The sequence below is a fragment of the Anas platyrhynchos genome, chromosome 6 (genome assembly GCF_047663525.1).
Source record: "Anas platyrhynchos isolate ZD024472 breed Pekin duck chromosome 6, IASCAAS_PekinDuck_T2T, whole genome shotgun sequence".
Lineage (NCBI taxonomy): Eukaryota > Metazoa > Chordata > Aves > Anseriformes > Anatidae > Anas > Anas platyrhynchos.
In genome coordinates, this window is record NC_092592.1 from 25,374,154 (window position 1) to 25,400,554 (window position 26,401).

At 39.1% G+C, this 26,401-nt stretch overlaps 1 protein-coding gene across 2 annotated transcripts in view; it reads right to left on the minus strand.

The window, feature by feature from the left end:
• The window catches only part of BTAF1 (B-TFIID TATA-box binding protein associated factor 1), a 45,127-nt gene extending 22,513 nt beyond the window's left edge, over nucleotides 1-22,614 (minus strand). The window contains exons 1-9 of one of the 2 annotated variants that reach the window (XM_027460389.3): nucleotides 22,327-22,614; nucleotides 12,250-12,373; nucleotides 11,121-11,235; nucleotides 8,859-9,005; nucleotides 6,494-6,657; nucleotides 6,058-6,194; nucleotides 5,310-5,421; nucleotides 4,051-4,119; nucleotides 1,395-1,484 (exon numbers count right to left, since the gene is read on the minus strand). In XM_027460389.3, the coding sequence (XP_027316190.2) occupies nucleotides 1,395-1,484; nucleotides 4,051-4,119; nucleotides 5,310-5,421; nucleotides 6,058-6,194; nucleotides 6,494-6,657; nucleotides 8,859-9,005; nucleotides 11,121-11,235; nucleotides 12,250-12,373; nucleotides 22,327-22,340 (972 nt within the window). In that variant the 5' untranslated portion in view covers nucleotides 22,341-22,614. Of the gene's footprint in view, nucleotides 1-1,394; nucleotides 1,485-4,050; nucleotides 4,120-5,309; nucleotides 5,422-6,057; nucleotides 6,195-6,493; nucleotides 6,658-8,858; nucleotides 9,006-11,120; nucleotides 11,236-12,249; nucleotides 12,374-15,550; nucleotides 15,658-22,326 lie in introns of those variants that run through there. The other variant, XM_038181204.2, reaches the window with a different exon arrangement.
• Nucleotides 22,615-26,401: the final 3,787 nt, after the last annotated feature.

Consider the following 26,401-nt stretch of genomic DNA (forward strand, 5'->3'; position numbering starts at 1 on the left):
CAGTCATCTTGCACAGATAATCAAGGCAGAACAGTCAGCACTAATTCAGCTCTGCCCTGACTTATCACAAACATCACAATGGTACACATAGTACTTTTAATCAAAAGGCTGGAAAGCACCATGTAAGGCAGACGGATGATTTTATCCCCATGCAACACACAAAGGTAAGGTCACTTAGATAATCTGTACAAAGTAATGTCAATGCGTCCCAGGCAAATCAATTAATGCGTTTGAAGAATGTTTACAAATAAACATGAACTATGAAGCAGGACTTCTCCGATGTGGGAGACCAAGCGAAAAGAACTTGTATCTCAGTCAAGTCTCCTCCAGATTAAAGTAATTAGCCCAAGCTTGTCTTGAGGCTCTGGCATCTGTTAGAGGCCCTATAGCTTTTTAACTCCAAACCCCAGAGCAGAAGCCCTATAAAAGGAACTACTCTGACATCATCTTTCTCCATCTCCATTGTTTGCCTACTAGATCAGCATTTCCCTTGAAAACTATAATTTTAATAAACAAAATTATCATCATATTATGGATTGTATCACAGAATTCATATATAAGGTCGAAGAATTATAACTTGCATGTAGCATGCACAGCAGCCTGTGAAGCTAGCCTGGAGTACACAGTCCCTTTCCATAAATAGATAAGAAACCAATCAGAGTATCTTATCATTGCAGTATGTGTTATTATTACTCTGCAATCTCCATGGAACAAACGCAATCCACATTGAAGCAAGGAAAGATAACAGCTTCTGCCTGCTTTCCCCATACACAAAGCATGCTAAAGTAGTTTGATCTGCATATGAAAAACGTATCTCCTCATTCTTCAGCACTCTCTGAACTATAAGCTTTCCCTGCTGCTTTTGTATGAATATTCAGTATGAATCTGAATGCGATTCATTATTAGTAAACAAGTTATTACTGTCAAGAAATTTAAAAAGGTGTTTTCCTTCTAAATACATAGAAACTGCTTAAATACTTTCACTCATAATAAAGTAACCAGACTGATAGGCACTTACTATTTAAGTGAATAAAACGAGATGGCCTAAGACACTTCATTGAACCTAGTTACATAATCAACTTAAATAGTGAATTTTGTTTCAGCACATCTCTAACGTGACCTAATACTTTTCCAGTATGGAAGTTAGTATTTAATAAATTTACACACAGACCACATATTAATGGTTGGTTATGCAGTAGTATGTTTTCTACAGGCTTTTTAAAAGGAATTTAACATTTCATCAGTGGATGTAGTGATTTGATCCATATTATTTTGATCAGACAGATCTCATAGTTTATATTCCCACAATATCACCCACCTCCTGCAAAAATTAAGTATTTTAAGAAGTCAGTTTGCTAATCTAATTTTCCAGTAATGTTGATTTCTTAACTCACCTCTTCTAAAGAGCTGTCTCCCATTTTACCACCACTTTTACCATGAGCTTTAAGTATCTCTCTCAGTCCAGTACCTGCACCATGTCGAACCTAGAAAAGTGAAATAAAATGTGAATTATTTTAAAATACTTAGGAACAGAAGATAAAAAAATACACTGTTTAACTGAAAACACTGTATAATTGACATTAACACCTTTTTTTTCCCACATCTTTTTTTCTTAATAGAGACACGTGCAATGCGGTAGAATTAGTGGTATTCCACAGAGTTGTGGACAAGGTAGTATCTTATTAGATAAAATGATGTACTTACAAAAAACAAGTTTTTGGACAGGTTAGTATTTATTAAATATTTGTCAGTTTATGGACAGAAGCAATTAAGAATTGCTTCCACTTCTTAACAGAGAAGATACTGTTATCATATCTGCAGTTACGTAGCCAGTAAAGGCAGTTTTCATTTAGATTTACTTTCCTATGTTACAAAACACTAGTTTTTGGAGAAAGATTAACAAATATCAATGAAGTCATCTTATATGAATCTCAGGAATTACCTAATAGGCTCTGGCAGTTAGTTTCTAAATCATTGCAATTTTTGACTTTGTGAGAAGGAAGAGGCACAAGGACTGCTCACAAGTTAACCATTTATAGTAAGTTCATAAGCTAAAGGAAAGCAGCATTTTTAGTCAACCTTGTATTTATTAAACAAAATTTAGACCCCCAGTGAGTATCCTGGGGTCCACAAAAGAAGTGTCTGAGAATTACTCTTCTGCATAGTTTACAAACCTACCATGATTGGCTAAACATTACAAAAAGAAGTGAACAAATGACACAAGAAAGAAAATTATAGCCACATATGTTCCCACCAAGCAGTTGAATGGACTAGGAAGAATTTTGGAAATTACACAATAGCAGTACAAAGATATGCTACAACAATACCTGTTTCTCATATTTTTGATCCCTAACTGGATACAACAGACTAATCAAGAAAAGCCAGCACACTAAACCTCTGTGCATGCAACATTTTAACTGGGTTTTCATTGAGAGGCCTTTACATAGGTTTGCGTAGAACTTTTTCTTTATTTTTTCTTTAATAAAGGGTATTTGATATACATGCCTGTTGCTAGTAGAAAACTATTGTATTTCGTTTCATGATAGTAACAACTAGAGATGAGTGGTGGGTAGGTTCTCTAAGTATCTGAGTATTTTACGTGAAATACAAACTGAAATATGCACAGCTTGTGGCTGCTGGTAAAATCTATAAGCAAGACAATAAAGATCAGCCAGAGGGCATAGTCTTAAAATTTCAACTGTTAATCAACTTTTCAACTTATTTCAACTGTTGACACTTGTTCATACAGTCCAGGATTGCTTATGAACTAATTTTCACAAGCCGAAAGTAACACTTTGCTAGTTAACTTCTCAAACTTCTCAAAATATGGAACAGCAGCAAGAAAGACAAATGCATAAAGGAAACACCAGTAGTAGGATTCATCTCACGTGACTTCAGCTACCTATAAGCTAGGCACTAAAACAGTCACCTAGGCTGCCTATAGACACTGCAAGAAGATGCCAGAGGGCCATTTATAAACATCTATTTTGAGGTAGACTAACCTGTTTTTCCATCAAGAACATATCATAAGAATGATTTTGTATTGATCTACTTCCTTAATTCAGACGTGTGTGCCCTATATCAAATATAATAAGAAGGCTATAAGAATGTCTGCATTTCAGAAGACAAGTAGACTTTGACTTCAACTGCAAACACAGCCTGCTTTCAGATAGGATGAGGTTTATTAGTTTAGATGCAGTGATGTGCCACATGAACGTAATTACCCTTCTTCTGGGCCCAAAATAATCATACAGGCTGTGTATGACTTATCTCTGTGTTTCTGAGTTTGAGGTCAGTATAGGCAGAGCCAACTTGGTATCACCAAACCTGTGATACAGATAATGCCTAAGCACGTTAGTTACTGCTAACATTTAATCTTTCAAAAGATTAACTTTCTTATGACAAAATTAAGGTTAGTTCACAACAGTTATTCCCATCTTCTGTTCAAGGAAGAAAGTCTGCTGTCAGCCACTTCATATTTTTGCTTAGAATTCATAGAAAAGTTTGTGGAAAATAGTGGAGATTGAATAAAAGCATGAGCAGAACAGTTCTGAATCTTGAAAACAAGTTCACAAGGCAACCAAATATATAGTTTTTGTAGTTGGTATTAGATAGCTTTAAAAAAAAAATAAACTTTTTTTTTTATAAATGAAGGGAACAAACAACAATTTTGTACTCTACTCACTGTTAAAGTGATTTTTTCTCCCTTTTCTAACTGAACGTTAGACAAACGTGCATGCTACTGTTGTCAGCAACACTTGCACAGTATTCCACAAATTCTTGATAAATCCAAGCCTGTTTTAATCAACTTTTTTTGCTCAAATTTCAGTATTTCCAAAATTCTCATTTTATTTCCCCTTTAAATAAGTCTTAGAAAGAAACAGTTAATTTCTCTAAACCAGATTGGTCTCAACTTTGTCATCTATATTTACTATGTACATAATTTTTGATACCTAACAAAATCCTCAAGTCCTAAGCATACGATTTCTGTACTTCTGTTTAAATCTACTTTTTCTCAAACTTAGACTTCAGATACTGTATGTGTCTTACCTCCCAGGAAGGGTTAAAGAGATCGTTGCACACCTCTTCACAAAAACTTTCGAGAGGCCATTCATTTGCCTAAATTCATAAAAAGTAAGTATGAGACGAACAAAGAAAGGGATCAGGCGAACATTTCTTACACTGTATGCTATTTAGATACACAAAGGTAACAAAGACCTCCAAAGCTTAACCAAATAAAATAACTTCTTCCACTCTTCAGAAACTTTGCTGATTGGCACTGGATATTTTAAAAGGCTTGTGAAGTTTGGCTGGTAGAAGTGTAACCTCTTCCCTAGGGTAATTAACTTCGAAGTTCTGGAATCCAGTCTCCTTTTTGAACCACACTATGACAGAAGATTAAAGTTTCATATCCTCTCTAGCGACTCTCTAAATTTATGAACTTTGCCTTTAAAAAGTGTAGTAGACAAATCCCATGTTGAAATTACACTAGATAATCTAATTAGGTCAATTAATCAAGTAGTAAGCACCATCCTCACTCATAATAAGCACCTCATAAGACATATTCCACATTTCTGAGATCAAGGAGCATATCCACTACCTCCAAACTTCTTATAAGGAAGTTGACGAGGCTTTGGAAAAGAAATTATGATACTAACATGAGGAAATTCATGCCATCATAAAGATAAAGTATTTAAAAGGTGAACAACTAGCAGGTACTCAGTCTGCAGTTGTCATTAATCTTTCATAAATGCATTTTCACAGCACTGTTTTGCAAATAAGAATTTAGTTACTAAGCTGTGTTTGGAAAACCTTATTTCAAACTTCATCAAGATAAAGTCTCTATAAAGTAAACTTTTATGCACTATTTGTATTCAGGTATAGCATTTCCAACAATTTTTCAGCTGATTGAAGCAAATGCAAATTTCTTCTAAGACTAAGGAATTGTTTAAGTCTTAAACTACTCAAGATATAACTCACAAGCATTTAGATCAAAATATTTATGACTGTGTGATCTTGTTATCTAAGAGTTTAGCACAGTTTTACAGTGCAATATCCAGGTCTGACACCTGTAATCCACCTACTCAGGTTCACTTGGATAGACTATTACAAAGATTAAATGTGTTTTCCTGTCAATGCTGTACACAGTTCAAAGTCCATTAGCTTCACTACATACAGTTGGCAATGACATTGTTTACTCCTTTTCAGAATACTAAAATGAGTAAAGAATTTGGGAGCATAAGGAAGTTTTATTTAATGTTACTCTACTAAACAACCGAATGATCATTTCTGCTAATAGCAGAACATACCTCTTCTGGAGCATTTTCTACCAGTGTTTTTGAGTCTGTGGCAGGTTGGTTAATGACAACATTTGCAACTTTTCTTCTCTTTTCTTCTGGTTCCCCATCAGTGCTGTCATTGCTGAGAAGGAACAAATACAAGTTTATGAACAGAAAGTATGCTTTAGGGGAAACAATTACTTCTACAACTGAAGTCTCAGATACAATAAAGTGTGGCAAGAATGCAAAATAAAGAAGTTTAAACACCCGAAACATGCACAATAGGTACAGTTGCAGGTAACAATTCAGCGTGGAGGCAAATTGACAATCTTTTCAGCCATTTCCAATAAATACAGCAATTCTTAAATAAAACTAAGGAAAAATATTGTTTACTGCTTATTATAAATACAGAAGGTCCAATAACGTTTCACTAAACTACCGTGATGAAAAACATACCATTAATGGGAAAGTTATATCTAAGATTTTTCATTATAATCTTCATAATTCTCCCATTTTTATGAATTATTCTCAAGACATATTTACTATTAGGGACAAAACGTAAGTTTTTAACTATACCATTGCATTATTCCAAGACTCCTCTACAGCCAGGTTCTTAATAGAGTCAACTGAGAATGAGTACAACAGTTGTGTTCTACCATCAACACAATTACCACATAAAATATTAAGAGGCAAAGACTGTAGGAAGTTTGTCAACAGATAAATCAAATTACAATTCAAGCTTGGCTGAAAAAAAGAGCAAAACAGTTCAATATTATACCTCTTCTCATTTGCTTCCACTGCATCTCTGGATCTTTGCTTTGCAAACAGCTTAGCCATTCTTTTGGCTTTATTCTTTTGTCTACTGCTCATACCAGCTCGAAATTCTGAGTCAATTAACTCAGCAGCCTGAAGAGTCTGAAAGAGAAGTCATTCATTGTCAGCAATTCTTACAACAAAGGTCCTGAAAAATCCCCAAACCCACATTGTGTTCAACCTCCCCAGCTCTCCATTATTCGAAACTCAGAGCAGCAGTTTCACATCAAATAGTACTAATGTGTAACTATGATGCTTAAGAGTTCAGGAACCCAAAGCTCATACCATGTTAGATGTTGATTATCGTAATTAAGAATATAAAAGTTATAACTGCAGAAGCTGAAATAAAGTAAACCCACTGTATTATTCCTTGCAGTTAAACAGCCCGAGGTTTTACCTACAGGTTGTTTGTTTACTAGTGAAACTGAAGAAGGAGAATAGTCCAGATCTTCATCATTGAACAAATCTTCTGTATTCATCCCAATTGCAGCACCCATATCTAAGCCAAGCTTCTTCTGTAACAGTTTCCTCTGCCGTGCTATCCGCTCTTTAGGATCAATTTCACCTTTAAAAAGTTTTTTAAAAAGGCAGATGTGTCAGATTTCAATACAGATCTATTAGTGAAGTCTTGCACAATGAAATAACAACATCAGAAGTCACAGAATTAAGTTCTATTTAGATAATACATAAATAAAATCTTTCAAACCCAATCATAGTTCCTAGGAAGACCTTTTTGTTGTGGAAAATACAGAATTACCTTAAAGTATATTTTTAAAACAGAAAGTAGCTGCCATGAAATTAATTAAATTACACTTGGTGTATAGAAGAAAAAAAATCAAGTTTTGCCTTTTTTTTTTTTTAAAGGAAAGTGCACTTTGAAAGGAGAGAACTAACATTTAAATTAATCCAGCAACTGATTTAAGAACTGGTGCTTTGTTAAACACAACTTGCATCCATGTGGGTTCTGATAAGGTTTAAGGTTGATTTTTTTTTTATTTTAACTTTTTATTCTCCAAACATTTGTCTTCTGTTGGGAAACAGAGATCTATGAAATAAGAACCACCAATAAAATCCCTCAAATAACATTCAATCCAATATTCTGCATTAAGTTAGGCTGAATCAGAACCTGTTTTCTAAAGAAATATTCTTCCTCGCCACATGCGCAGGACCAAAGTGTCTCCTCTCCTTCTGCCCAAACTACCAATTGCAAGGCAAACTGATGTGTAAGGATGATTTTCCTAGAGTGCTGTATTCTGTTAATAAACTAATCCTCAAGCTTCATGTGCCAAGTGAGGCTCATTTAGAAAGTTAAAAGAAACTACCTCAAGAATGTTCTGTAAACAGATACTTGAATTACTTAACACCTAGAATTTGGGGGGTATTCACATTTATATTAAAAATAACAGATGAATTCAGTGCCTATCTAAAATAAACCTGCCAAGTAAGTTTGCTACACACAAACCAAAACTTGTTTCTAAACAGGTAGGGTTTCATTAGAAGAAATGAAATTTGTAGAAGACCTTATTAACCTAGCATAAAAGATGACAAACAACAAAATTCTAGTGAAGCTTAAAAAAAACAAAAACAGAATATGCCGTAAGCATCAGGAACCATGGGTTCTGTTCCTCCCTGATCTTCTCTGTACACTGCACAGGGAATAAGTGAATCAGGGGTATGCAGCCAGAGTGGATTCTTATCTATAGCACCATTTCCTTTGGTGGAGGAACTGAAAGATGGACTGGAAGCAGAGCAGAGAAGTACAGTAACAACTACATATACATACATATATATATATATATCTTATAGATAAAAATAATTCTATGCCACTTTACAGATGTAAACCAACTCAGCTAAAAAGTTGCAGAAAGATATCAGGCAAGTCACTTGAAACAAAAGGTATCATCACACAGGTGCTATATGAATATTCTACATTGCTTACAGGAGACCAAAATTACAAGTACACTGATTAAAAAGCAACAAGAAGATCTCTAAATGGTAAGTTAACTGATACTAGGTAACTCTGGCTTGATGTCCCATGCTCGTTGCAGAAAAAGATTATTCTGCCCCTTTTCCACTAGAAGACCGTAAACACTGATGTCTGTATAGCATTCAAATGCCCCAACAATATACTCTATAGGAAGGCCTGCATTATGCTATAAATGCAGACAGTGGCCACTGGATGGTAGAAAACAAAGCAGTAACTATTTCCTTCTGTACAAGAATTGAGCAGACCTCCTCTAAGGACTTGGAAATTAATAGCTCTGAAGTATCTTAACATGCACTGCAGGTTTTAAATATTTGACCTTCTGACCTCGACAGTTTTATTCCAGTATTTTTCATGCACTCTCTGTATTTGAAACCTTGGTGCTTTTCAATAAGACACATCCTACTAGCTATATTGGAAACACTGTTTTAATGAAGATCCAAGTGGTCATAGTTCCTGCATGTCAAAAAAAGGAAAAAGATTCTCCAGAAATTCTACAGAAGCCTTTAACACCAGTTTTCCTGTCCCACTCCTTCAGGTATCCACTCTCCTCCCAACATGCACAATAATTCCAAAGAAAGAAAATACAAACAAACCCCCCCTACAAACACCCTCTAATTCAAGAAAGGTAATACAAACCCGTTCTGTTGGAGCAATATTTTCTTCCTTTTATTTTCCTAGCATCCTGAGAAACCATGGATGACTAGACTTTTAATAGAGACACCACATACTTCTCCAAACCAATAAGTTCTCTAGTTTACAAGTAAAATATAAAGATATACCTGATTTATCATCCTGGACTTCAAATTCTGCACCAGCAGATCCAAGAAGAGATGCACCATGTTTTAACAACCGACATATATCAAATCTATCAAAGCGCAACCGATCTGTTGAAGGTGAATCTTCCATAGGACTTTCTGATCCTGGATCTAAACAAACATTGAAAATAATATTAAGGAATGAAAGGATGAAAATGTTCGAAGCTTTGGCAGAAGTAGGATAAGAGTGATGTAGAGGAAGAAACATTTTCACTCCCCCAAAGAATCACCAGGCACACAATATTTTGACTCGTAAAATGTAAAGATTCCATTTCATAAAGAAAAAAAACTTTTAATATTTTTCCCTTGATAAATTTAGCTTTTAAAAACTCGGGACACCGATGCACTGCTGGGTCTTCTCTGCACACAGATGGCCACCTTGCAGTTTGAGCTGCACATTGTTCACAAATAGTTCAAACGTTAAGTATCATGCCAACACTGCACTGTCTGACCAACAGCCAGGCACCCCGATACAGGAGCTGGGGAGTAGTCCAGCTGCAGGTACAGTGCAGTTCCACACTGATACAGAAGGGAGCTGTTCCTCGCAAGGTGTCTTATTTCTTGGTTGTGAATTCACTTCCAAAGTATTCCCTCCCCTCTTGAAGATTAGTGTCTTGTGGCTCCTAGTCACGCACAGCTTAGTGTCCAAAAAAACTGCCCATGCCTACATAACCCAGTATGCTCACATCCTGAATTACATCTAGCACTATAAATACCATTGTTACCTACAAGAAATACAGCATTTAGTTTACTGGTTCACCGCACACTTTTTTGTGAAAGTTTGTTCATTTACAGTAGAATGAGTCCAACTGTATACAGATCACTGTACAAAATGAGCAGTGCCTACATTTCATCAGACCTGAAGAAGTTAACGTTTCATTATACGTATACATGGTAGATTCTATAAATAAAACTACTGAGTACACAGATAAATATGGTTTGCTGGGAAAGACTCAGCATAACTCCTGAAAAAAGCCCTCTCATCAACATCAGTAAAGAGCTTCATCAAGTGGATAGAGGGGATCTACTGGACATAACAGCCATTCAAAAGCTTTTGGCAAGGTTTCATACTAAAAATCGAAGGAAGCAATTTACTACAGAGTTGGGGAAAACATCCTTATGCAGATTGAAAGCTGATTAAAGCTGGTTAGAAACAGATAAAAGCCATGAGTTCCTTCAGAGAGTAATGTTGGAACAAGTTCTATTTGTCTTTAGCAATGGAAGGGAGATTTCACTGCGCACTCTTCTCTCAGCATGTATGTGACACTAAGCTCTTTCTTTCCAGTAACCCAGTGTTACCCTAGCACTAAGAAATCCAGGAAGGACTCTCAAAGCAGTGATGGGCAACAAGATGGCAGTTAGAGTACAACGTTAAGAACCTAAGCCATGATTAAACAACACTGAATTAAGAACTGGGAGTAAACAGTCAAAGATTTTGGAGGCACTACAGTCAGTTTCTGTATTCACCAGCTTACTGGGCAGTTACAGAACAGCCAATTAAGTACTGGCTATCGTCAGGAAGAACACTGAAAACATGATGAAGCACAGCATTTTGCCACTTACTATAAATATCAGTACTCTAGGGATGCATATGCAGTTTTGTGCATCTCAAGGAGGACACAAGAATAAGAAAAGCACTGAGAAGGACAAATAAAGTTATCCAAAAGACAGAGCAGCTGTCTTGTGAGGAAAGACTGAAGAGGTTGCAACTCTTCAAGCTGAAGAGGAGAAACCTGTTGGAGGGGTGCAAATATGATGAAGGTTTACAAAAATCGTGCAACAGTTGCACGTGCAAAGTGAGCATAAACAGAACAGACTGCCTGCAAGCCACCATTTCCCCTCTCTCAAAAATGTGCTTTAAGCAAGGGAAGAGAAAATAAGGGAGTGTGTAAAAATATCATGACAAACTTGTCTGGTTAGAAGTTTTGCTGTTTCACTAGTTATTATTCATCTTAATTACACACAGTAAAGCATTCTGAGGGTACAGAGCTGAAGCACAGGAATCTTAGAAGAAGCAAAGGTCAGGCACCGTGTTGTAACTGAATATGAATATCTCAAGCCAAAGAGGTTTACTACAGTCCATGCATATAAAAAAAGGGCAGGCTCATTTTAAACAGAATGGCACAGCTGTCTCAAGAAGTCTCGTATCATAGACAGTTTGCATCTGATATATAAGCTCTACATAATAAGCTACAATAAGCTCTACATAATTCATTTAAGAAGCACCTTGTTTTGATCTTGGAGTTGGATTCCACTCGGGCACATTTTTCACTATTGCTTCAACAGCCTGGCCAGCTGCAATACGGGTATCCCAATTCGTACTTCTTAAATACACTAACACCTTTAAAGAAAGATTAACAAATAAAATCAAGATTTGTTTAAAATACACTTTTAGAACATCCATAAGTTCTATATAACACACTTTTACTGCTATGGATCGAGACAAGATTCAAAATAACAAAAGCAAAGGCCAAGAAAACAAACCGAGGAGCCGTGAGCAACCCTCTCTGTATCATTCACACTTGCCGTAGCCAGACATTAATATTAACTTGTAAGTTATATTTAGTTCCATCAGCCAATCTCACCCTTGCTTTATAAGATGTAGACTATTTCCTCCATGTACCAGACACAGTTTGAAACTTCTTTAACTTTCAAAAAGGAAGTGTTTAAAAATAGAGATTAAAATTTTATCCAAGAAGAGGGCCAACTTGGGTCACTTGCAGCTACATATGCTCATCTAATTTACCGCTGTGCCTCAAATCTGGAAAAAACATTTATTGCGCTGAAAGTGGTTTGATATTCATGATTCCTTGGCCACTCTGTTGATACCATCAATTGTGGTGAGAGCACCTGTTCATTAAGAGCAGAACTGAGTTCACTCAGCCATCTCCAGCTGTCAGATACAAAACTATTTTTGGTGTTTTTACTGGACTTGGACATGTTGCAGTCTCAAACTAATGCAAACCTGTTTATATTTTCCAGCCTTTTTAAAGACATGCAGCTTTCTATATTTTTAATTCTGTATCACACAAGTAACAATCGTTATAGGCAGGGGCAGAATCTTAAAATGTAGTAGAGATTCTCTTCATAGCAGAAAATCTGTAAGTACAAAAAACACTGAATACCTATACTGAACACAAAGTGAAACTTGACCTATGTAACCACCTCAGGGGCTAACAAAACATCATGCTTAAGAACCAGTCTCCTTTTTCTTCAGTCTCCTTTTTTCAGGGAGCTCCATAAGAATACTACTTTTTTGCTGCTTCTACCCACAGAAACCACACCCCAGAAAACTTGTTCTGTTCTCACCATTAACGTGCTGATAGCAAGCTCAGAAAAACCCCAAGATGCTTACTTTAGATAAGAGATTGTTCAGTTCATGAGGATGCAGCTTCACTACTTCCCCAAGTTGCTGTGCAGCTGCTTTTCTTGTTACTGGTGTTGTACCGGTGTCCAGTAAAATAAAGAGACGATCAAGCCTAAATGATTGACAAAAAAACGAAAAAGTTAAGCTATTCATAGTTTAGCTGGCCATTTCTATTTATATTCCCCCAGATTTTCCAGTTTATCTAATGCAAATAGAAGAAATGTTTGCCTGAAGATTGTCAACTGACAGGCTGACAAACCTATTTTCCTAATAGTAAGCGGACTTGTTCTAAAAGCACATGCAATCTGGTAAGCAGAAAAAATAATTCTAGTTCTAAAAATTATGCAAGTTCCAAGAGGAAAATGAAATAGGTTCTTTCCTTCTTCTGAGAAGATTTTCAATCTTGAAAAACAAGTATTGTTAGGTTGTAAATGATCTTCAACAAATTCTATCAGATAAAGAAAGCAAAGGGCTCCATTATTCATACTGTGAATTATTTATTTTGAAGACCTATGATCTGTAGTGTCAAACTCTGCTTTTCCAGGATACCAGAATTTTTTACTTTTCACTTATTTTCCCTCAACTACCTGAAATACACAAGACCAAACCAGTTGTATTTACAGCTTCAAAATATTCTGATGTTTCTGGCCCTCCCATGAAACACAGGAATTTAAGCAGCAGATCTGTTTTCACAGTAACTTCACATTAGTGAAAAAGACTCCAAACATCTATCTTCACAATGGTTAATATTTTTTGTTTAGAGTTATAGTATGAGAAAACTGCCACAAAAAAAAAAAAGGAACTTGAAATATAATATAGGTAGTCTATCTAGACAATCAGATCAATGAAGAAAGTGACAAGTGTTCATTGCTCCCTCCACTGTAAGCAGGAAAGTCAGAGTTCTCTTCACAGGGTGCCCAGTTTGTCCACGAGGTATCGGGCAGTATGTGCTCACTGCTGAATGCAAGTCTAGATTCTGCATAGTGCAATCAGAATCGTCCCTTCTAAGCCTTAAAGCTAATCATAAAAATACAGTTCCAAATATCACAACCATACAAAACTGCAATTTACAAAGCAGTGAAGCTCACCTAGATCAGCCTCACAAAATAAGGATCCGGGCAACCTGACAACTCCATTTCCTTGAACACATACCCAGGGTTTCAGCAAATACAGGGAAAGGATGAGTATCTGGCACACTAGGTTGTTGCTACTAATTACATTTACACAAAACTGCCTTTAACATCACTTCCAATACTTAAAAACCCCTCTGTACCATCACTGCATATTGTATTTTCTTTCATACACTTAACCTGCACTTATTCCTGAGAACTTTTATAATTTGATGCACAGAAGAGCCATGCTACAGAATGAGGGCAAAAACATCACAGAAATGCAACAGTTTAAAACCAGAGATACTAAGTAGATATCCATTAAATAAAAAAGTATTTTCTAACTGAAAGTGTTTCAAAACATTTTAGTATTTTAAGCACACTTCTGGTATTTCCCAGCTTTGACATAGTCTTCCTACTACTATAATAGGTGAGCCCATTTCAATTTCTGTAGATAAAACTGAAGTTCCAATTGCTATGATTTACTAGTTAGTGAGTTGTTCTAATGTTATATAAAAGAAAAATCCAAACATTTCTAAACTAGATGTTTTGTGCAAGTAGACAGTCAAAGAGGAAAAAGAAAAGCTTTGGAGATCTAAGTCTTCTGAATCACTGTCAGTACACTAGTCAAAAATAACGACACGTCCTCAGGAACTTAGCTATTTACCCATATTTTTTCTTTAACACGTTTGACAGCAATAACACAACCTGACTTAAAACACTCAGTATTATTTACTTCAAAGTACACTGCCTTGCACAGGAACCACAGCTTGTTTGCTCTCTCATTCTTAAACTCACCCAGTTTGGTCTTTGTCTCTCCATGAAACTTTGGTGTTCCATACTCAAGCAGTTTGCCCATTAGTGCCACCCACTCCTTTAACTATCAAAGTATCTTTTTTTCAATCGCCAAGTTCAAGCAGAATGTGCAAGTTAGACCACTTCCTCCGCTAGAACTCTTCATGTGACAAAACAGGAGGAAACTGCTCTGACAGCCTACCCTCAGAAAGACCCAAGTTTAATTCCAATCTCAGTTACAAAATTAGACATTCACTCCTAAACCCCATAAATTTTGTGGCAGTATAACCTGTTTGTTTTTAACAGCAGTAGGCTTGGTTGTAATCTGTGATCTTAAAATTTAATATGCTTAATTCACACACAAATGCAGAATAAAACAACAAAACATCTTTCTACTGTTTTACAGCCCTATAGGAAGATTTCAATTCCAGCAAAATAAAATAGATTTGGTAAATACAGCTAATGATGTCTAATTCCTAGTGATGCCAGTCATTATTCCTTGCCCTCCCCAAAGTTTCCCTGACATGCAATTCCCAAACAGTTAGTATTTTGGGATTATTAAGGTTCTTCAGTTAATTATACCTTGGTGCTGCTGCAGCAGAATCCAGCACAACCTGCACTCTCCTGCTCTAGCTGAAGGGGTACCATTGGTAAAGTTGACACTAATCAGTAGCTCTAATTTTTTAAATTAAAATCTGCATTCTTTGTTTCATTAAGAATGAAAAAATAAAAAATAAAGCTTCTAAATGAATTAATTCTGAGGACCTGCGGACAAGCTTTTCATTCTCAGAGCAAACTATGTCTCTAAACTTGTTTTTACAATCAAGAAGAACTACAAGAACTCTATAACAAAACGTGGCTCTGCCTCTCATGCCATACAGTGCTACAAGTATAGCACAGCACTCTCACACCATACAGTGCTACAAGTGTAGCACAGCACGGCTTACACCTGTTACAAATGTAATTAAGTCAGAATCAATATAGTAGAGTGAAATACTCTATAATGCAGATGCAAGTTTTAATTTAAAAGAGTTCAACCCAGGCTGTATGGAAGTAGCTCTAAGCATATGGAAGTTGCAAGCTGACAACTACATCTCATCAACAGGACAGCAATCATACGTGAACTCATGCTACATAAGATTACAAAGCATTAATTTTTCCATGAGTTAGATACTTTTCTCCTCTCACTTGAGAAATTTGAGATTTTCCAATCAGTGCGTTCAGTATCAGCAAGACAACTTGGAACAGCAATTTGAAGTCATTACAAGCAGTATTACGTTCAAATTAAGTATTTTTTTTCTTCTAAGAAATACCACGAGCTTTTACACTGATACAGAGTTCATTATAAATATTTCTGACACAAAGACCTTGATTCAGGTACTTACAAGCAGGCATCTAGTAGCAGTTGAGACACTTCAAGATGAGTCACGCACACAGGGCGGCAGACATGGCTTGGGATATAGGAGACCCTTGTCATTCTCAAGTGGCAAGGATCCTTTACACCATCTAAGCTGGCACCAGACACCTAGATTGGGCAAGAGAATCCTCCCCAGACAAACACTCCAACTCATCAAAACCAGAACATTTCATTATAGTGCACTAGTTTTGATAAGACTGAAGGTCTTTGGTCTTATACTAAAGTTCTGACTTCCAGGATGGGAACTGCCTGAGAGAAATACTCAATAAGCAGGAGGTCTGTGATCAACTGAACAGCCATCCCAAATTGGACCCGATTCTTTGCTCTTGACTGCTACCACTCAAATGGCTTATTGAATCCAAAAAAAAAAAAAAAAAAACACACATACAAAAATCAGCTCTTTGAAGAAGACTGTAGGCAAGAAAAACAGTAAACAATCTAGTTTTCATTGCTGTTCATGAGAACTGCAAGGTTGGCTGGGATTAGAGAGATTTCCCCTTCATCAACACTGTCATGCAGAATGATTATACAGGCAGGCTCAGTTCAGTTAACTACACGGGGGGTTGTGAACAGAAGTACACTGAAACTTTATTACTGACCCCAATCAGTAAACATGACAAGCATTTTGCTCTTCCAATGTTATTACTGCAGCAAAGACTACAAACAAAAAATGGCAATGGACAAACACGAGACCGAGTACTTTCAGAAGAACCACCACACCAACTCAGAGGCACCCTCCAGGTAGCACAATCAGTCCTTGTTCTCATCGCTGCTTTCTGAAGAGTTTTGCATATTCTGCATTAACCTAAGTTACACATAACTGCACCCAGGCACAGCAGGCACATGGTGCAAACCGCTGCCCTGTGCTATTCCACGTTAATTTTCAGTTCTTTGCTGCCTGAAGGTACGTCTCCAAATACAGGGGTACGCTCCACTTGAATGGACACTTGGCCTAATATTTAAAGTGACACTTTAGTGTATTTAGTGGCACTGCTCTGGGAGTTGGCCAACATGGATTTGAAAGCCCATCAGCTACAGAGGTATTAGAAAGCTAATAGTGGGACAGTTAATTATGAGGTCAAGATACAGACGTTATTAACATTATCTCAAAAACGTTTCCAAAAGATGCCGTGCACAGCTAAATTGTATAAGGGTTCTGATCACCACAGCGTAAGCGGTCTGACTGAATATGGTCCTCACAGTACCTCAGATGGGGAGACTTCTCATTTGTTGACCTCAAATGAGTTTAGGCTTGTGAACTGATAACTGCTGCCAATGAAGTGATCGCTTCGGGCTCCACATTTGTGTCTGGGCCTGTATGCCAGGGCACAGTCACTGACAGTACAGCCACAGGCACAGAACAGCTCGTGTCTATCCCAGCAGCCCTCCAACCCATTAAAGTTGTGTGACCATACAAAAACCCTCATGGGGTGATCCCTGCAGCACTCTAACTTTTTGCTCTTTGCAAGGCTGCAAGTTGGCATCCATCAGAAGGAAAGGGAACACTCTTACACGTTTACACTATAAATCACATTTCAGGAGCCAGAAATTTCTTAGCACAGAAATAGCCCAGAAACCTAGAATATTTCACCAAACTAAAATTTAGATTTGACAGGGGTTGACACTCACTGCGAAGTTCAGCCTAAGTATTAATGGTAGATGCCTTAGTTTTTCTTGTTGACCTAATAAACCTTTGTTTAGTTTTTCACTATTCAGTCCCAGCTTGGCCAGTTTTTTGGGCACAGTTCAAAAACTTAACCCCTTGTTAAAGCATATATATAGTGTTAAATAATCAAGAAAAACTTTCCAATATACAGTCAGCAAGTGAGAGAAAATCATCAGATTTCAGAACAAAAATTGGGAGGATATACATCAAGAATGAATTGAAAGGTGAGAGACTGTGGAGTAAATGGTTTTTGAGGTGGGGTTGTGGAGAACAGAAATCCTCAATTCCTACAGAGCAGTGAAAGGAACAGCTCAAATGAAAGGAGGGCTCCATCATCACTGGTGACAGTATTATATACTGCACACACAGGCCAACCAAATGCTAAAATTAGTGCTACTCCTTAAGGAATGCATATTTCATATCTTATATGAGTCGCAGTATTAGGTTATACAAGCTTTATTTCACAGAATGGTTGATGTGGGAAGGGACCTCCGGAGATCTCCTGGTCCAAGCCAGAACACCCTGCGTAGCTTGCACAGGACAGCATCCATGCGGGCTTTGAGCATCTCCAGAGAAGGAGACTTTACAGCCTCTGGGGGCAGCCTGTTCCACTGCTCTGTCACCCGCACAGTAAAGAAGTCTTTTCTCACATTTGTTAACTACTATATACGTATCTACCTAAATGCAATACATATGACCACTTCCATTACAAAAACAGTGAGAAAATAGCACTGGAAATTACACAGGCACATAAAGATGCACTAATACAACACAACAAATGCATTGCCAAGTGATAGAGAGAACACCTTGGCAAGCACTCCAGTTTTGGCTGCTGGGACGGGTTAGAGTCCTTATCAGTGTGCAATCCTTAGTTTTGACTTTCACATCAGTCTGTTAGGTGTCTGAGAAATTTTACAGCTCTATCTCATTTGGGCAGCAGTGCACATGCTACTGCTGCTCCCCCCTCACTAGGGCTGCACGGACACTCCCTCCCTCCCACATGTTGCAGCCAGGAAGGCAGCTCCCCTGTCAGGGTCTTTCTGTCAGCCTCCATCAGTGGGAGAAGAGTTTCCCTATTTCCCTCAGGCTTTTTAGCCAAAAACTGGTAATTGCATTGGTTAAGTGTATCTGCCTGGTGAGTAGCAGGGGAGTAGGTATGATGCAGACTACAAGAGCTTATGAAAGACAGAATGAGTAGTTATACTCCTCTAAGTAGGAGTGAATGCTTGCTTCTTGGTCAGGCTAACTCTTGCTTTCCATGTATGAAGTAACAGCTTCCAAATGATCTAGTTCTTTCCCTGGAAAAGTTTGTGGTAAACCCAAAGGAACGGTTTTAAAAGGTGTATAGGGCCCATAACAAAAGTTCTTGATAATTTTGGCATTTTCTAAGAACTTCGCCCCCCCTAACAATGCAATATCAAACCTAAAATTTTAGATAAATAGTGATACCACCCAGTGCAGTCCTTTGCTACTGGGCAGTCACCACCCTATACTTCAAAAGCCAAGAGCAACATATGAGACCCACTTATTTTCTAGGGGCTTTACTAGCACAGCCTTCTGATATGGGTTTTTCTCTTTTAAACTGAAAACTCAGTTTCTGTTCTATACTCTTTTATATAGCAAAAAAATATAGTTATATAGCAATCCGAGCAAATGAAGACAGTGAAAACTCTAGAAACCAGTATTAAAATCTTATGGACCAAATGCAGAACAGCTTGCAACAGCAGCCAGCTGTTATGTTCCCCCATACTTGCTTAGGAATGTCTTGAAGTTATCCTGAAGGGGCTGTCTTTAAGAAAGTACAGGTAAACTTATTTCAGGGTAATCTTAAGGACGTGCCTATTAAAACCAAACCATCTTACCAGCTTCATGCATTTTGTCACTGCATTTTAAAATCTTTGTTCCCCCTCACACTGTGAAGGCCATCAAAAAACATGAGAAAGCCACTAGCTGCCTTGGTGTTAGAATGATGATGATACATGAACTGCCTTAAAACACATCACGGAAATTGAAAAGACTTTTATATTGGATGTCGAAAGGTACCATCAACACTTTATCATCTGCTGAAACTCAGAGTAATCTATGAGTGTTGTTCTCTGTAAATTGGCAGTTACTTTTTCACCAAAAGTAACTCTAAAGGTTATTAGTAAGGCATTGTGTTTATTCATGTAAACTTCATAGGAATGATGGTGAAACAAAACTTTTCAGTTCCTTTTTTTTTTTCCTTCTCAGTTCCACTGTCAAGAATTTTAATTATTTTTATTAGTTATGCAAATATGATGCTACTTCACATATACTTTTAGACCAGAAACAGGAGAGAATGCCTATGCAAATTAGCTTGCATGTTCAGAAAAAGAACGTCAACCTTCCCACCCACCCGTACCTCCTTCTGGGGAGGCTGCTGTTTGGTAGGTTAGTAGTTTAGTCTTCTCAGCATGGAACTGATGTCTACAACATCTTTTGGTATGAGGTCTCCACTGCTCTTCTTTTAGGTGCATTTGCTAGTGTATTATCACAGAATTGCTACATAGGAGTGTATCTTTAGTCCATATAACAGCAGAATGAAACAAAACTAACAGTTTTATTTAACAGATTAAAGTGTCAGAATCCATTTTGTCAATGAATTATAAGTAAGTGATACTTTATTTTTAAGATGACCTTATTAACAGCAGAACTGCAAATTCACAATCTAGTTTTTTTTTTTGAGGTATTTCAAAGCCCTCTTTTCGATGGAATTTCTAAATTCCCTCTATTTGTCTGATCAGAGTGATCCAAACTAGTCTTAAGAAAGGTTTGCAATTCACTAAACAGCAAAAACTAAACTTTACTGGGAGGAAAAACTTGATAATTTGTTTTGAGAATGTTAAAGAAAACAAAAACATACCCCATACACCTCCAAATTTATTTTTTTAATAAGGTTCCAATACAGACTTAACACTAGTGAAGGTTTGTGCTTGTGTTTTTTTGATTTATTTTTTAATATCAAAGTTTGGTATACACTCAGTAAAGGTCCTTGAAGAAAGATTAATTTGAATCAACTTCTCCCTCACTCCCCATAGTTGTATAGTTTGAATTACTCAGCAGTGAAAGACGTTGTTCCTTTAAATACATAAAAAGGTAATGATCTTAGAGGAAAAATTCCTATCTCTACATTTAAATGGAACTGGTAGAAAAACTGGAACAACCACACCTTCTACAGTAACGTAGGTATGTGCTATACTACAAATAATTGTCCTGAACACTTGTAAGTCTGAAAAGAAACGATCTTAGAAATTCAGTGCTCTGAAATAAAAGGCGAAGACAAGATTCCTTGAATATACCAAAAGCAATATTGACACTATAATATCAACGGTCAAGCTGTTCAAAGGTTCATGTGCCAAGAGTTGCTATGTAACTTCAAAGGGATATGGATGGGTTTTGCTCTATCCAAAAACACATCTGAAGCCAAATTTACACAATACCACACCTGCAAATTATAGAGAAACTTAGGAGTTCTCCAGGAAGAGCTAAAGTGTTACAGCATTCCAAAGTATTAGTTCTTTTACATGATTTATGTGTGGAATTGAAACAATCCTATACCAACTCACAAGTATCACAGCACTTTTATTAAAGCTCAAATCGTTATGTTCAACTTGTGTCATAATTTGGTCTTAAAACTAGACATTGAAGCAATGCATCACATGACCTTATTAACACACCAACTTTTTGTGCTTCACAGTGAGGCTTAAGAATGAACCTTAGCCAAAACAGAAGTTTGTCTTCCTATCAGTTACCAGACCAAACAGGTGTTATCTAACTTCTTGCAGAGAGCACTAGTGCTTTTCACTAAAGCAGTGTAGTTTTACAGGAATACTGGAACATTGTTAACTCGATTTGACGCTGATCTTTACAATAGACACGGCCTCAGTATACAAACTTTTCAGTTCTATCTTAACACTCCAGTTTAGCTCCATATCACTCATACCTCAGCACCATTATTTAAGCAGACTGCCCCACATCTAATGAAATTAGTATATTATTCTATTTTACGCAACTGCTTACAGTATTAAAGTACAGAGTAGTCTTGTTACAGCAATCTCTTACTGCTTACATGTCCTTATGGACAGCATTAGGAGCAGATCCCAACAAATAATGGGCTCATAAGAAGCGTGAGTAGAGTAAGATAAAGGGATATTTTAAAGAATCTACTAAGCTCAAACTAACATACCCCTACAAGAAGTCTTAAAAGGTGTACTGCTACTACACGTTTTGATGTATAATGGACTTGAATTCTAAGGGTGCACACCTTTACTCTGCTACACAGAACTAAACTTCACACACAGCTTCAGAAATTGATTTTTGTTACGATGTATCTGAAGAACAGAGGATCCACCAGCATGTGACTTGAGGCTAACCCATCACAAGGTTAACTTGGATTTATGGTTTCTCTTCAACAATTCTGTATGGAAACTTAACGTGCCCATCTCACACACAAAATAAAGATGGCAGGAATTTGAGCCCAGTGTTTTTTAATAGAACTGCTCCATTAAGACCTACCTCTGTATCAGTGAGTAACTTCAAACACTGGCACACCCCGGCGCACATGTGTGTAAGCAGATACTGCCCAACATCTTGAGGCAGAGCGAGAGCAGACTAATCACTTTCTTCCACGGAAGCCTGTTTTATTCCTGTTACTTTACAGCTAAAGGCTCGGAAAGGCTAACCGGTTTCTCCCCGGTTTTTGCGGCTCGGTATCACTAATCCCACTGTTTTAACCCGACGAAGCCAACAAAACCAAGGCGGCGCGTTCAAGAGGCCGCCCGGGGCGCCCCGTGAGGAGCCCCTGGGGGCTGAGGGAGGGAGGGAGAAGGACGGGGGCTCCCCTGCGGGCCGCGCCCAGGAGGGAAACCCAGGCCCAGGAGCCCGCTGCCACTCTCGGGCCCGGCGAGGCGGAGGAGCCGCAGCGAGGCCTGGCCGGGCTGCGGGGCCCAGCGGGGAAAGGGGGCAGCGCTCCTCAACGTCCCCCCCAACCCCCACCCCAGCCAGGCCGCACGGAGACCCGGAGCCTCCCGCCCGTCCCCCCCCCGGCCCCTACCGACCTGGAGACGGCCATGGCCGCCCGGCGCGGGGCCCGGCGGACGCAGGGAGGAGGGCGCGGGGCCTAGCTCGGGCCTCTCGGGCGCCGCACCCGGCCTCGGCCCCGCCGGCGATCGGCGGCTGAGCGCGGCTGCGGGCGGCAGCGGTCGGGGTCTCGCTCCCCCCCGGGGCGGCGGCGGCGGCGCGGGCGGCAGCGGCGCGCGACCCTCGGAGCGCGGGTTAAAGGCTCTAGCCGCCCATCGCCGGGGCGAAGCCCAACGCCTGGTTTTATACGAGCAGCCATCTTGTATTTATTCCCTTCCTCCATGAGAGCCGCTTCCTGATTGGCAAGGCCGCCCCGCCGCAGCCAATGGGGAGGGCGCTTCTAAGAGCGGGGAGGGCGGGCGCAGGCGGCAGCCGGACTGAGCAGGAGCGGCCATGGCGCTGCCGAGCCGGCGGCGGGCGGGGGGGGGCGAGGAGGCCTCCGGCGGCGCGTACCATCGGCGGGGCGGGGGGGCAGGCCTGCAGGCGAGCGCCCTGCCCCCTCGCCGCGGGGCGAAGAGAGGCAGGAGGAGGTGCGGCAGGAGCCTTCCCTTGCCGCTCCGCTGCGGGCCGTCCCTTCCCCGCCGGCAGCCAGACGAGAGGGGGCAGCCGGCGGCTCGGCGAGCTCACGCCGCTCCCCCCGCCCGGCCGAGATGCGCTGCCCCGCGGCCTTCGCTCGGCGCTGCGGCGAGGCCGCCGGGCCCGGCGGGAACTACAAGTCCCGGCGTGCAGCGCGCCCCGCATCGCGTCGGGGCCGTGCGTGGCGCAGCTGGCGGCAGCCCCCGCCCTCCCCTGGCCTCCCCCCGGCGGCCGGGGCAGGGGGCGGGGGGCGAGACCGGGCCCGAGCAGTCCCTGCGTTAACGGGCCCAGCCTGCGCTGCGAAGGGGGCCGCGCACGTAGCCTTCCGTGGGCTAAGTTCAAAACACAACAGTGGGGTTTTCTGCCCTGGCAGTTAGGTGTAACCTTGCATAAATGCACGGATCTGCATCGTGCTCCAGCACGGGGAAGTTCTCATCCCAACCCCCTCGAGGTGCGCAGGGCGTCCCAAACCTTTCCATAGCGACGTGCTCACCCCCTGCCGTCACGATGAGTGGTTCGCCTTCCCCTGTAGTAGTTAACTCTTCAAATATGTATTCACTCATCCATTCCTCAAGAACACGCACACACCAAGTAGACACACTTCATTCCACCTCCACCACCTCTTTATAGCTCCACAATCAGGACGTTGCTGTGTAATACTTTAATCTTCTACACACTCAGGTCGAGCCTACACACCAGTCCCTAGAAAGCCTGCCCCCCACACACATGGACACCAGGAAGCAGAACACCTCTTTCCTACCCGTTCCCTCTCCTGTCCTTTGGCAGGAGCTCCTTGGTGATGAGGAACTGACACTAAAAGTGGCCACTTCAGAAACACCAAACACCGGCAGCGTGAGTCAGCCCAAAGCCTCCGCATCACAGAATGTGGCCAAAGCAAACCACAGGCTTCATTTTCTGTGGTAGAGACAGTTTCTGTCACTGTGCTGTGCTCAGTGACCCAGATGCCTTTTCCCTCTCATGACTCTGATGTAAGAACTACCTTTAGTTAGTACAATATGCCCCCTGTAGCAGGATATGGAAACAAACAAACAAAAACAAACAAACAAAACAAAAACAAAACAAAACAACAATGACTTTAGGTGGAGGCCAGGAACCTCTTACAGTACTCCAAAAGGATCAGAATTCACACCTTCCCCTCTGCCATTGTAGAACCAAGAAGTAACCACTCAGGGAGTGAATACATATTTTTCTTGCATGCTAGATGCTGTTGACAAGAATGTATAAAAAACATCCCTGATAATATTTCCAAACTCATTTAGCCAGGAATCAGAAGCTATTCTTTCCTGCCATGGATGTTAGTGAAATGACCATCAGGTGCTATTTCCAATATCCATGTAATTCTAACATCCTGGGTCCTCTTAGGTTCCTTTAAACATTTTGTGCATTGTTTTAATAGCACTTAAGGCAAAGTGCCAATCAAGAATACAATAAAATTTGTTTTGCACAGCTCCATAGCAGTTATCTTACCTGATAAAAATAAGCGCAGGGAAAATATTGGTGGTGGGTCTTATGGACTGAGTACTTGCTGAAATGATGATAAACTGCAGTCCAAGTGAAATGATCTGCAACAGACAGAACAAATGATCTGTTATTTATTTGATAGCAGGCATTCAGGACTGAAACACAACTGATTCAAGTTTCATACTATATATTTTTGTATTTTGATGTGATGTTTGTATAAAGCAGATTCTTACTTAATTATGAAAAACAATTCTTTTTTATCCACTACCTGCTCCATAATCCATACCAATTCTTTTTGCACATTTGTTTTCTTTTGACCAATTTTTCTTAAGTAGCCACATATTCTCTCCTGTTTGTTTTTGTATATAAACAAAAATGAAATATGTAGAGAATAATAGAGAATATATAAAATAATAGAGAATACATAAAAGAATATACAAAAGAATCCCCTCTGCAAATCTGCTGTATGCCAGTATACTCTCTAAAACCAGTTCCTAAATTAGATAAAACTCATTTCTAGTCAGTTCACAGGTTCCAATCATAACTTCTTGCATTGATCTCAATTATTTTTAGTTTGTGTTCCTCCTCCTGCCAACTGTGTCAATTTGTGAACTCTTTCTGCTTAGTCTGCACATCCACAGCAACTGAAACTGCCTTATTTACTATGTATGCCTACATGTCTTCAAGTGCTCTAGCTGCGCAAATAGTAGATGAAAGAGGCACAGTGCCACTGGTGGAATCCCTCCTGATTAGACCTGACATACCATGTTCTAGTCTTCTAATTTTATTTTTCCAGTTCATTTTTCTTGTCCTGAAGATTTGTATTGCTTAGAATCACACCTACCTCTCTGTAGCTGTAGATATCACATTTGATTTTTCCTAGTCTGGTAAAACAGAAGATTTTAGTAATTGTTTGCATGTATTTTAGTGGCTCTCAATTTGATTTTTAAATTCCCTTGGAAATCTTGTCTGAATAGAAGCCAGTATTAGAAGCTTAGCAGTTTGTGGAGACATCTTTGCTTGTGTCTTAATCACTGCTGTTAATTTATTATCTGGAAAAATGTTGTTCTAAGATAAATGTATGTATTATGGCCTGATGCAGGTGAATTATGCAGGTTCTTTGCAACATGCATTCCTTAATCATGTCTTCTGTTCTGAGGTCAGCAAACTAACCAGTTATCCTCTTGGCTATTTCAAAAATTCTTTAAAATTCTTATTTATTTGTAGATATCTAACCGTTTCAAGCATTCCTTTTTTTTTCTTTCTTTTTTTTTTTTTTTTTAAATTTACGTTTTATCTCTGTAGGTTAGACCCACTTTTACTGCTGTTGCTTACATTGGATTTCTGACTGCTGAAGGATATTTACTTTTGTTAAATAATCTCTTATTTCTTGCTAATTAACACTTTTTATTAACGTTGTGCTTATTGTTTTAAGGTTGTAAATGTTTTGTTTGTTTGTTTGTTTGTTTTTTGTTTTGTTTTGTTTTGTTTTGCCATCTAAACTTCATTAGTTTCCATACCAACACTTGTGATTTAAATTGCTTCATTTTTTACCCCATGGAAATTTTTGACTAGCTGCACAGCCTTCTTGAAAACCTGCTTAATATGTGGCAATTTGCACATGGTCTTCCTTTGAAGTTCTTCACGAAGAGCAGTGGTGTCATACAAGAGACTGGATGCTGACTGATAGCGCTTGCAGTCCAAAAAACACTGCAGAGATATCAATGAAATGGTATCTGAGAGGTATTCCAAGAGACAAATTAGGGCAAAGTCATTGCCGCTTGATTTTATCTTGTATAGACTTGCTCAGAAGTGGTGCTCTTTGTCCATTGTAAACAGTTTTCTGTACAAGTGACTGTAACCTCATTTTTAATAACTGTGGTCTGTAATTTTTTCCAGCAGTTAGCTCCATGATCTCAAACCTCTCATTTTCTAAATTAGCTCTACTTTCCACCCTATTTTATAATAGATGAATACATATCCTTTAATTTACTG